The 12438-nt window shown below is 47.7% G+C and overlaps 1 protein-coding gene across 3 annotated transcripts in view; it reads left to right on the plus strand.

Annotated features, from left to right (window-relative positions):
• Inpp5a (inositol polyphosphate-5-phosphatase A) overlaps positions 1–12438 on the plus strand; it is a 190360-nt gene that overhangs the window by 55198 nt on the left and 122724 nt on the right. For all 3 annotated transcript variants that reach the window (XM_006230486.4, NM_001108923.2, XM_063269679.1), the window contains exon 2: positions 7083–7124. In XM_006230486.4, coding sequence (XP_006230548.1) covers positions 7083–7124 — 42 coding nt within the window. The remainder of the gene's footprint in view (positions 1–7082; positions 7125–12438) is intronic.

Here is a 12438-nt window from a genome sequence, read left to right on the forward strand (position 1 = left end):
AGTGAGTGTGTGTGAGAGTCAGCAGGCATGACACTGAGTGTGGAGGCTTCAAGAGTATGAATGAATGCAGGAAGAGTTGGGTGCGTGTGAGGTCAGGGCAGTGAGCATGCAGTTCAAGAGGACCCAGGGAGGGCTGGCCAGGGGAGCCTGGTGGGCACTCTTGTGCCTCATGGTGCTGACCTTGTTCTTGAGATTATCTTCTCCCCATGGAGTATTTTCAGTCATGTAGTTAGAGTGCCATCTAATCCTCCACAGCTGTGAGTGCTTCTGATAAACAGTAGACAGATTACCCTTGTCTAAAGCACCCTCTTGGCGCTGTTTTGTAGTTCTTGTGGACCCATGGTGAAAGCAGGAGAAATTCAGATTAATGATTTAAACATGAGTGTGACGCAAAAACTAAGTTGGAGGGGCTTGCAGTCCTGAAGCACTTCCAGAGGCGCCAGCACATGCTCTCATGGCCATGGCCATGTAGCCTTGAGCAAGACCCTGAGCAGGGCCACTTTGGAGAGGCATGTCAGGTTCTGTACAGGCTGCAAACTGGCTCTCTGGCACCCTGGTTCTGATCCATTTCCAGATGAGACAGGTATTGCACTAGCACAGCAGCTGAGGTGAGTGTCCATCCAGATTGTCCACAGTTGACTTCTTGTTGTGAGCCAGACCAAAGAATGTTGGGTTGGCGTGGGCCAATGGGGATGTCATGGCAGCAGATTCAGCTGTTGCCTTCCTTTCCCTCCTCCTCCTCCTCCTCCTCCTCCTCCTCCTCCTCCTCCTCCTCCTCCTTCTCCTCCTCTTCCTCCTCTTCCTCCTCCTCTTCCTCCCCCTCCTCCCCCTCCTCCTCCTCCTCCTTCTTTTGACTCAATTGATAAGATATAATTGCCCACCTAAACATACAAAGCCCAATACACATCCATCCCTTAAAAACATTCGTAACAACCTGTAAAGGTACAGCGTGGAATCTTAGCGTCACCCGCCATATTGTCCTGCCACAGCTTCTCTCCCTGTCCCTCCTGTCTCTTCCTCCTTTCCGTTCCAGTCTCCTCCTCTTCCTTCAAACTTTTCTCCCACCCATCCTTCCTTTTTGTCCAATGATAGGCCTCCTTCTGTCTTGTATCTGCCTTCACCTACGTAATGACATCATCTCACATTTCACCCTTTTTGTCTAATTTAAAAAAACCCTTTTCTCTCAAATATAAGCTGAGTACAACTATTATCATTTTGTAATTAAAAGCATAAAATATATCTAACACCCAGTCCAACACTTTATCAGTTAAACAGAACATTTAGTTACCCATTCCAGCTCAAGAAAGGCTTAAAATCTATATTATATCTTGGCTAGCTTGTTTTCTATCTGATAACTATCCAATAAAATATGTATTTTCAGAGTTAAACAGCCTGATGGGCTATGAGACAATAATCAGTCTTCAACCCCACCAGAAATCTGAGAATGACCAAATATCTATACACATAGGGAGCCTAACACAGCTTCCAGAACTGAGAGATTGTAGAGACAAATCTCCGCTAGCACAGTCCCCTGTTAATAACATGTGAGCGCAAGTCTTCAGCCTTCTGGCCCAAAATCAACTGACAGACTGTTGAAATGCAGATTTGAAGGGCTGATCACCCTGTCTTGGCAGAGTTTATCCGTCAACTATTCTGCATAATTTGTCCTTTTCTGGACAGTATTAGTGTGCAGATGAAATAGGCAGTTTTGTCTAGTGGCTGCCTAGCCACAAAGTATTGCCTCACCTAGAGGTAGAGATGTTCAAATTCTTCATTAAATCCACCAAAGGGAAACTGTTAGGAGCAGATATGTCTCAACAAAAGATAAATAACTTTAAATCTCAAATTTTGTGGATTTCTGACATCTTTGAAAACCATCAATATAAGACAATCTGGACTGTTGTCTTTATATCTTAATACTATCTTGAAAGTTCTCTCACAAAGTCAGAGCCATGAGTTTGCTATTTGGCCCTTTACTCAAATGTGTAATCAGCTCAGAAGTTTGTAATGACATCAATAGAAGGACTGGCTCTAAATCTTGTACTTTTAAACTTTTTTTGACAAATAAATTCTATTCCAAAACAAAGATATGATTTTAGCTTAGTTACCAAATGAGATTATGACTGTGCAACTCAATCTAGCTAATTCCTCCCTGTTAAATTACAACCAATTTTAAATTCCTCATAAAAACAGCTTTAGAATAACCACTTTCAGCCCCCCAAAAGTCCAATGAATTGGGGTGATGACTCTTCCATAACTTCTTCAAGCTGTACATGGGTGTTAAGGTATCCTTGGGGGTACGGGGTAGAAAAAAATGAAGCAAATGCTGTAGCCGATGTGTCCTGACTGAACCCAGCTGAAAGTCCTTGAGACCAGGAATCTAAGTAGGCACACTGCAAAATACAACTTTCAAGACAAAAGATTAGAATTGAGATATCTTGTTTGATTCTCCTGAATCAATTTTTTCAGGTGGTCTACCTCTATCAAATCTGATCAGTATGACTCTGTGAGGTTTCCAGAGCCTAATCACACTTTTGAAAAACACAAAGACAAAATCTTTCTCCCAAAATACTGTGTTCCTTAGTCTGTAACCAGAAAAGCTTATATCTTGCACTCTCTCCCACGGTAATAATATAACTACAAAACTCAAAGTCACACCCATTATGAGAATTAAACAATTTTTAAAAAAGGAAGTAAGCTAAACAATGAGCCTGATAGGCTTTTGTACTCTGTGATATCAGGAAATAAACCCAACATTCCCGTGGAGTCCACGTTAAGAGAATCTGAGCTTCCTGTTGTGGTAAATATCAAAAGTAACCACAAACCCTCGCTAGCCGGCATCAACGAGCCATATGGCCTTTAGCGGGGTAATTCATAAAACAAACTAAACACCTTCTATCAGTTCTAATACCAATAAGCAACGTATCAAACCAGGACTTTAACCTAAAATATATCCATCTGTTAGGCTCTCTACCTGGAGCCACAGATTTTTATTTAACCTTAATAACTTCTATAATATATGTCTGTATTCACTCTGCCTGGTGTTACAGACATTTAACACAACTCTCTACTTGGAGTTAGTGACTAATTTTCCCCTAAGTTCTGAACTGTGGGTGAAAATCCCCACGTGATTCAGGTAATCTCTTTACTCTCTTGTTTCTAAAAACTTAATCACCTTTGGATAATACCTGTCATTAAGAAGTAGCTTGTCTAACTAGGATTTCAACCCAAAATTCCTGTGGAGCCCACGTTAGAAGGAATATGAGTATCCTGAAAGACTTTCTAAACAACTTTCTTTAAAAAGCAGCTTTTAGTCTTTAACTCTCTGATCTGCCATTACTTATCACACAGCCTGGGACCTACAGTCTGCCAGTCCAGGCTGCTTCCCTGTCTCTTTGTTTAAATTCCCCCACGCTTAAGATATCACATGACTTAACATGGCTCTTGGCCTCCTCTTACTTAGAAATTAAAACTTTCTCTCAACTCTTAGGACTACTAGTGGATTCTTGCCCATTGTGTTGGTTCTCCATCTGTTGTTATAAAAATATAAAAATTAAAAAAGTATGGTTGTCTTTTATCCCCACTAGATCCGGCACCACGGTGCCTCAAGATATCTGCTAGATATCTTAATTCTCAGTCAGCAAAGCGTCTCACCTGCTTTGCTCCATCCTATATATCACACTGCTGAAGGCCTCTCTCTGAGTCTGGCAGCAACCTCTCTACCTATCTAGTTCCCAAGTCAGGTTTCCATGCCAGAAGTGCACATCCCAATTCTGTGGCGGCCCAGACTCTCTAGCCACTTCACACTTTCCTACACTCAAACCATCACATAAAAGAACACAGAACACGATAACCTTTGACCCAATTGATAATATATAATTGCCCACCTAAACATACAAAGCCCAATACACATCCATCCCTTAAAAACATTCATAACAACCTGTAAAGGTACAACTGGAATCTTAACGTCACCCGCCATATTGTACTGCCACGGCTTCTCTCCTTCCCCTTCTTTCTGGTGGTTTTGTGTTCATATGAGAATATGAAGAAAGGTGATGTTCAGATGGGGAGAACGTGTTGGGAATGACTTCTGTGGATAGTGAGGTACTAAGGTTCATGCGTCAGGGGAAGGTGCAGGGTGTGGAGGGCTCAGCTGGTTTCCATGGAAGTTGAAAAGTGTGTCTTTATCTACACAGGCAGGAGACAGTGAGGGGGTCTCAGGCCTAAAGGTGTACCTTGTTAGCACCCAGCTGTGCCCAGTCCATGCCTAGGCAGCAGAGTGGTCATGAGACATGGACACACATATGTCACCCTGAAAGTCCCTGGCACCCCAGGATTGTGGAAGACCTGGTACCCTCCCACTTTATGTTCCTAGGCAGGTGTCTCTCAGTGCTGCTGTTACAGTGCAAAGCTTATGTGTGTAAGTGACAGGAGAGGCCAGTACTATAATATATGTCCCAGGCTGGGGAATGCACCCTTCAGCTAGTTCCTCAGTTAGCTTCTGTAGAGGTAGTAGAGGAGTGACAAGTGCTCAGGTGTTAACGAAATAAAAAGAACTGAGTCTGGAGCCCAGGCTTCCCTTGTCCTTGCTCGGTTCAAGCCATCGCTGCTGGCTTGTCCTGAAGTATGACTTTCTCTTGTTCTCTTGTAAGGGTCTGATTTTCTTGTTCTGAAACCTCATGACATCCATGTCCTGGTGTGAGATGTAGAAGTACTGGAAAGATGGGGACTATGTGGGTTGTAGCCCCATGACAAGCGGCTTGGAGAGGATTGTTGAGTGGCCTTGTGCCAGTGTCCCCTGACTGTAAGCACAGGGAAGGCCCAGGTTAGGAAAGCTAAGCACCATGAAGCTCCTTTGCAAAACTTACCTGGGTGGGTGCTCTTGGACCAGGTGGCAGGAGCTGGGAGCATAGTTGGGCTTTGCCTGTGATTAGCCTGCGGACTTGGTTAATGGGTTTGACATTTGTTTCAAGAAGTAAGTCCTACTTCTAATACTTAAGGGTGCTTGCAGTGCTGACAGGGAGTCCAGAGCCTTCACAATGAGAATGAAAGGGTGCTGCAGGTGGAAATCCTGGCTGTGTTAGTGGCCCATGTGCTGGAACTGGTGGCCCCAGAGTCACTGCCCTGGACAGTGGCTACCTTGAAGGCCATGCAGTGGCCTCTTGCACTAAGAAGTTCTGGGGGCTACACTGCCCCTTGCTTTATCCCCTGCTGATAACCCTCACCCTCCACAGACCTTCAGAGGCCTGGGCAGGGCCTACCTTCCATGACTTAGCTTCTTCTACCTCGGCTTAGAGAGTCTGTGAGACCTGGGGATCAAACCTGCTGAGCTTTTCCTCTGTGTGCACATGCCCCATTTCCTGTGCTCTTTGATTGTGGGCATTCAGCCGTGTCTCTGCCTTTTGTCTGCTGTCAACATAAGGTTCCATGTGGAATGCATTTTTACTTATCTGGAGACTATTTGAAGAAGTGAGTTGTTGGTTAAATGGTGGTCCAGATTTCAAGGAGCAGCCAGGCTGCTGCCTCCAGCAGTGTGGAGGGTTTCTGTTTGCTATCCTTTTCTCGGACACTGTCCTAGTGTCCTAACTATGGTATCATCTGTCTTGACAGTCTGGTTGGTTAGTTAGTTAGTTAGTTACTTACTTACTTACTTACTTTAAGGACTGGCTCTACCTATGTAGGCTAGAAGTCGGTTTGTAGACCAGGCTGCTGTCACACTTGCAGCGACCCTCCTGCCTCTGCTTCCCAGTGCTAGGATTACAGTGTGCTCCATTATACCAGGATACTCCGTGGCTTTGGATTGGCATTTCCTTTGCGGCACATGATGCTGAGCCTCTAGGTTGATGCTGGGCTCTTCTGTTCATGTCCCGGCCCCACTCTGGCTTGTCTTTGTAGTGCCCTATTGCTGCCTTCTGTGAGGACAGGATGAGGAGGCAATGTCTCCTGTGCTGGGAAACTCACTAGGAGATAAGGCATGTGTTTGAGGCTTGGTAGAGTCTCCTTGTGCTCCTTGTTTGCTCTATGATGCTCTTGTTCCTTGCTAGTTTTTTCCCATCTTTAATTAGTTCTATCTCCATGATCTTCAAGACACTCAGTGGGCAAAGTGCTGGAGTGATTTAGGACCTCTCTGTGGCTCTGTGGGTGTTGCTCCTCTGAGCCTAGCTTCTGGGTGTTCTTCTGCCTATCTGAGATGACCTGGGCAGACTTCAGTTTCAGTGACAGAGGAATGCCGTGTGAAAAACCATCAACCAACAGACAGACAAATATACATAACATTGTGTTTATAGCTTTTGCAATTTTAATTAAGTATATACTTCAGAGTGCAGAGTACCTTTTCATTGTTGAATGGCTTTGACATTCTTAGGGTAGCACTGATCTGCTCATGGGCTACTGGCTGTCTTCCCCCATGCCAAGTTTTGACCAAGGTCTACCCACGACATCTGACTGACACCACGTAAAGGAGCACGTTCAGGGTTCAGGAGCCTTTTTGTGGCCACAGTTCCTTCCTGCTTCCCTGAACAGGGCTTGCCATGATTGACACTTGCCTCTTCTGGTCCTGCTTCCTGTTTGAGAGCACATGTACATACATGGCATGGGTTTTTCTGTCTGCACTTTGTTTCCTGAAAGTTCTAAGCATTGTGACTGATTCCCCAAATACCCCTCACAACACCTTCCTCTGCCTCAGCTCACAGAAGAGCCCCATGATGTTCGAAGTGCATGCTTATGTGGCACTGTGGAGTGGCTTGTTGCCTTTGGAAACAGATATATGATGCTGTTTCTGTCTCCCTTCCTACAACCCCAGCTGGCGACAGACCAAGGATGTGGAGTGGATCATAGGTACTGTGTCCCTGCCTCTGGCTAAGTGAGGATTGCTCAGGGCAGCTCACAGAGGCCAGCCAGACCGTGTGTGGATGGTCTTCCTCTCAGGAGTACAGACCCCTTATTGTTAGAGGTCCCATGCATGTCTCCTCTTCCCCTCCTCCCTCTCCCGGTAAGGTCAGCCCTCAGCTCTCCTTACTGGAGCCTCTGCTCTCTGTGGTTGTGGCTGTGCTCTAATTTCCCCCTTTTCTCTTAATTTACAGCCAGAAAACCTGCAGAAGAACTGGCTTCGGGAATTTTACCAGGTAAGAGGCTCTGAGCCAGCACTTTCCTGTAGCCACTTGGGCTGTGAGTATCTCTGTTGTGGTGTTTTTATGCAAAGGTTACATCTTGTCCATGTGGAGGGCAGGAATGGATGCCACCAGGTCAGTCCTAGGAAACAATTGTTACCATCTCCTAATGATTGACATTTTGCTCTCTGGCTCCCTCCTGGCAGGGAGGGAAATAGTACACAGGGGTCTATTTGAGGGTACCTCTTTGAGGAGGGCACTCTGTAGTGCTTTTCAGGAAAGTTCCCCTAGGTGCAGCATGAAGCTTCGACCAACCCATACTGATGGCATGACCACACAGGGCCTGCTGCAGGTGCGGGTGGGAAGATCTTGGGGGTGTCACTTTGAATAGATAGGCAGCAGTCTCCTAGTGCATCCCAGTAGGAGGGTGGTGTAGCACAGTAAGCAGCCACCTGGTTCTACAGTTGGCTTTGGGTGGGTGACAGATCTCTGAGCAGATGCTATGCAGACCTGGAGGACGAGAAGGGCTAAGCAGCCAAGAAGGGTAAACCAAGGTAACTGGGTGAGTGACCACAGCCCAGAGGACGGCAAGGCATGCTGTGTGTATACAGAAGTTCCCACGTAGTTTTCACAGGGTTATGCTAGAACTGTAGTATTTAATTCTCTGAGCCTTGTTTGTTTGTTGGGTGGAGGAGGACAAGAGTGGAGCCCAAGTCATGTAGGAGGCAAAGAGGCGGGGAATTACAGATACCCCTGCGCCTATGCCACAGACCTGCCTGTAGCTCTGCAGCATGCTGGGGGTGCAGGCTGGGTAGGGTCAGGGTCAGGGGGTCACAGTATATGCCACCCATCCTGGGTACAATGATGCGGGTCTTCTGGGGCTGAATCTTTTCATCCCACACAATACTTGGCAGTTCTGCTCTCTTGCTGGCCACCGTATATGTTTGCTAGGTATTTGGAGGTGGGGTCATTCACTCTTAATCTTGCATTTATGAACCCACATTGTTCAGGTATTATACTTGGTTTTAGTTAGGGATGTAAGGCATATTCTTGGCATATATTTAAGGCCAATGAAGGAAAGGCCCTGAGTATACTTGGGGTTGGTTCAGATAAGGAATTGATAGCCAGGGAATAGCCTGAGATAGTGAGGGGCAGGGCAGACCTTACCATTGAAGGAACTGAGGTAGTAGGGGGATGGGTTTTGTCATAGAATGGCTTGATTTAATGAGGGGCTGGTGAGAACCTTGTCATGGAAAGGTCTGGGGCAATGAAGAACAGGGGTCCTGCCTAGAAGGCCTCAGGTAGTAAGAGGTGGGGCAGAGACCTGCCATGGAAGGGTCTGGTAGTAAGTGAATGTAGAGGCCTCTGTCAGAAGACAGTCTCTATAAGTGAGCAGAGGAGAGCCTTGTCACCATGGTCTTAGATGATGGGGGCTAATTGGGTCCAGGGCCTGGGCGCCATGAACCTGTTTCCTAGGCTTCAAGGTGGGGATGGTATGGTGTGGTCTTGAGATTGTTTAATGAGCTCATGTGTTTGTGTGGATAATCACAAGGTGTTGGGCATGTATTCCTCTTGTTCTCATAGTCCTGGATGGTACGTGCATGTTCTTAGGTTAAACCATGGGGCTGATTGGACCTTGGTGTGGGCCAATGGCCACAGTAGAGAATGGTTTACTGGATTGTAAACCAATTCTAGGAGTGATTGATGCAGGGAGAGTCATATCTGGGATTGCCCTATGTATCTCTATACAAGGAGCAGAGTTCCCAGCATTCTTTGGTGAGATTGATAGAGGAAATGGCTTGGGGTATGGGAGAGACATGGAGGACAGCATGGAGGGCTTTCCTGGAACTCTAGTCTCATATTTGCTGGTGTCCTGTATAGCTGACATTATATGTATGTGAAGGAGGATCCTGCCTGAGCTTGCCTCCCCTGCAGAAGAGTCTTGGTCTTGCTGTCTGGGAATAGGGATTGGCTTGTGGAAAATGGCCATCTATGCCAGTCCTGGGCATTTAATTGGGTGGGAGATGCAGGGATCCCAGCTGGCTCACCAGGCCCTCTGACTCCTGGTTTCTTAGTGATAGATGGAGGAATGAAGTAGTAAAGTGGTAGGCTCCTGTAAGGCCATGGCAGGATATCTGTGTGTGAGCATGGAAGCTATGACTGAAAGTTCTTCTCTAGCAGTGACAAGAGCAGGTGGGAGCTAGGCCTGGGTACGTGAGGATAGTACTTATTGGTCAGCTGTGCTCCAGGGTGCCCACCATACAAAGCCATAACTGTGAATTGGGAGCTAGACTTGAGAGCATAGAGATGGTGCCTATGAGCTTTGTTTGGGGGGTTCTCACCGGAGAAAGCCAGTACAGAAGCTGTGTGACCGGAGCTTGGTCTGGCTTGCAGTGTGTCTGTCTGATTAATGTCTTCTGGGTACCTGCCTTCCAAGGTGGCCCTCAGTTCTGATCTTAGGGGTCTTGCTGGTCTTGCATGTTTTCCCTTACTCTGCACTGGCTGTTCAGCAAGGCTCTTATAATTAGGTCAGGCCTTGCTCCTCACCCTTGGTGGGAAGAAAGCGGGAATGAGCTTGCAGTTTGTGCTCCAAATGTATGCTGAGGACGACAATTGGGGAGAAGGAAGCCTCTCCTACATATTTTAGCAAGTCATGTGCAATTATAGTGCTTCATGTATGCTCTGCAGGAAATTTCAGAGCCATTGCCTCAGCCCACTCATTCATTCACTCATTCATTCATTCATTCATTCATTCATTCACCATTCATTCATATGAACTTCATGCATCTGGGAGACAGCAGCAGGAAGAGGACACACACTGCCCTCCCTCTCTTGAGTATCCATGCATCATGGTGAGAGTGAGGAGCCTTTTCTGTGGTGTAGTTGTAGACAGCCTCCAGCAGAGACTGAGACTTGAGAGGTTAGAAGGAGCCCTTGCCAGGCTTGTGTTGATTTTGATTCTTTCAGCCTTGCAGGTGGGGCAGCTAGAAAATTAGCTTCAACCTTGTCATTGACAAAGCTAGTATACTTTAGTGTTGTGCTTTCAAGAGGCCTCATGCCTTGTGTGTTGGTGTGCCTAAGCATCTGCCTGACTAGCATAAAGAAGGGAGGGGATGGTGTGTGTGTGTGTGTGTGTGTGTGTGTGTGTGTGTGTGTGTGTGTGTGTATGTGTGTGTGAAGGGAAGGGGAAGTTCAAAAAAGCTTGAAGAAATACTTTCTCTGCTACGTTCTGCCAGGGTACACAGGTTCTTCCCTTGAAGGGAGGGGATGGTGTGTGTGTGTGTGTGTGTGTGTGTGTGTGTGTGTGTGTGTGTGTGTGTGTGTGTATGTGTGTGAAGGGAAGGGGAAGTTCAAAAAAGCTTGAAGAAATACTTACTCTGCTACGTTCTGCCAGGGTACACAGGTTCTTCCCTTGGCAGCTCTGAAGTTAACTAGCTTAATATACGTGAAGGTGGCCAGTATTTATAGCAGGACAGTCATCATGAACATCCTTCCTGCATCCTGCAGCAGGCCTTTCTGTGATCATGGGCTGTGTGTACTGCTATAGCTTTAAATGTACAGACTTGTAAAACAGCTTACAGACAGTGAAGGTGAGATTACAAGAGGTGTCTAAACAGATGCTAAGCCTTTGCCCTAGCAAGTCTTGCATGGTCTTTCCTTATAGGCGTTTTAAGATCCATGTGATGAGGCGTATATCTGTGTCCAGCTAACACTGAAGAACAGTTGCCAGTTTATGTACAACCTGGCTTCAAGCACTAGACAGCACACAACCTTGAAGAGTGGTCCCCGTGGGAGGAACAGGCAAGGGGAACACTCTGCTCACTTAGCTTGTAATAAGAGAATTTCCAAAGCAGCATCCAACAACTGATTCTGTTAAAGAGAATGTCATAGCCAGTCACAAACTACTGAGCAGGTGAAGATGGGAGAGCATGGCCTGAAATAAGAAAAACTGACTGTTAGGGTGACTCAGGGCTGCTGGTGTTGGCCACTCTGAAGGAGCTGCTGTAGAGCTGTGCTCACTGTGTGTGGAGGCTGTGCTCACCGTGTGTGGAGGCTGTGCTCACTGTCTGTGGAGGCTGTGCTCACTGCCTGTGGAGGCTGTGCTCACCGTGTGTGGAGGCTGTGCTCACTGTGGAGTCTGTGCTCATTGTGTGTGGAGGCTGTGCTCACCGTGTGTGGAGGCTGTGCTCACTGTGTGTGGAGGCTGTGCTCACTGTCTGTGGAGTCTGTGCTCACTGTGTGTGGAGGCTGTGCTCACTGTGTGTGGAGGCTGTGCTCACTGTGTGTGGAGGCTGTGCTCACTGTGTGTGGAGGCTGTGCTCACTGTGTGTGGAGGCTGTGCTCACTGTCTGTGGAGTCTGTGCTCATTGTGTGTGGAGGCTGTGCTCACCGTGTGTGGAGGCTGTGCTCACTGTGTGTGGAGGCTGTGCTCACCGTGTGTGGAGGCTGTGCTCACTGTGTGTGGAGTCTGTGCTCACTGTGTGTGTGGAGGCTGTGCTCACTGTGTGTGGAGGCTGTGCTCACTGTCTGTGGAGGCTGTGCTCACTGTGTGTGGAGGCTGTGTTCACTGTCTGTGGAGGCTGTGTTCACTGTCTGTGGAGGCTGTGCTCACTGTGTGTGGAGGCTGTGCTCACTGCCTGTGGAGGCTGTGTTCACTGCCTGTGGAGGCTGTGTTCACTGTGTGTGGAGGCTGTGCTCACTGTGTGTGGAGGCTGTGCTCACTGCGTGTGGAGGCTGTGCTCACTGCGTGTGGAGGCTGTGCTCACTGTCTGTGGAGGCTGTGCTCACTGTCTGTGGAGGCTGTGCTCACTGTGTGTGGAGGCTGTGTTCACTGTGTGTGGAGGATGTGCTCACTGTGTGTGGAGGATGTGCTCACTGTGTGTGGAGGCTGTGCTCACTGCCTGTGGAGGCTGTGCTCACTGCGTGTGGAGGCTGTGCTCACTGCGTGTGGAGGCTGTGCTCACTGTCTGTGGAGTCTGTGCTCACTGTGTGTGTGGAGGCTGTGCTCACTGTGTGTGGAGGCTGTGCTCACTGTCTGTGGAGGCTGTGCTCACTGTGTGTGGAGGCTGTGTTCACTGTCTGTGGAGGCTGTGTTCACTGTCTGTGGAGGCTGTGCTCACTGCGTGTGGAGGCTGTGTTCACTGCCTGTGGAGGCTGTGTTCACTGCCTGTGGAGGCTGTGTTCACTGCCTGTGGAGGCTGTGTTCACTGCGTGTGGAGGCTGTGCTCACTGCGTGTGGAGGCTGTGCTCACTGCGTGTGGAGGCTGTGCTCACTGTCTGTGGAGGCTGTGCTCACTGTGTGTGGAGGCTGTGTTCACTGTGTGTGGAG

This window comes from Rattus norvegicus, chromosome 1, assembly GCF_036323735.1.
Source record: "Rattus norvegicus strain BN/NHsdMcwi chromosome 1, GRCr8, whole genome shotgun sequence".
Classification (NCBI taxonomy): domain Eukaryota; kingdom Metazoa; phylum Chordata; class Mammalia; order Rodentia; family Muridae; genus Rattus; species Rattus norvegicus.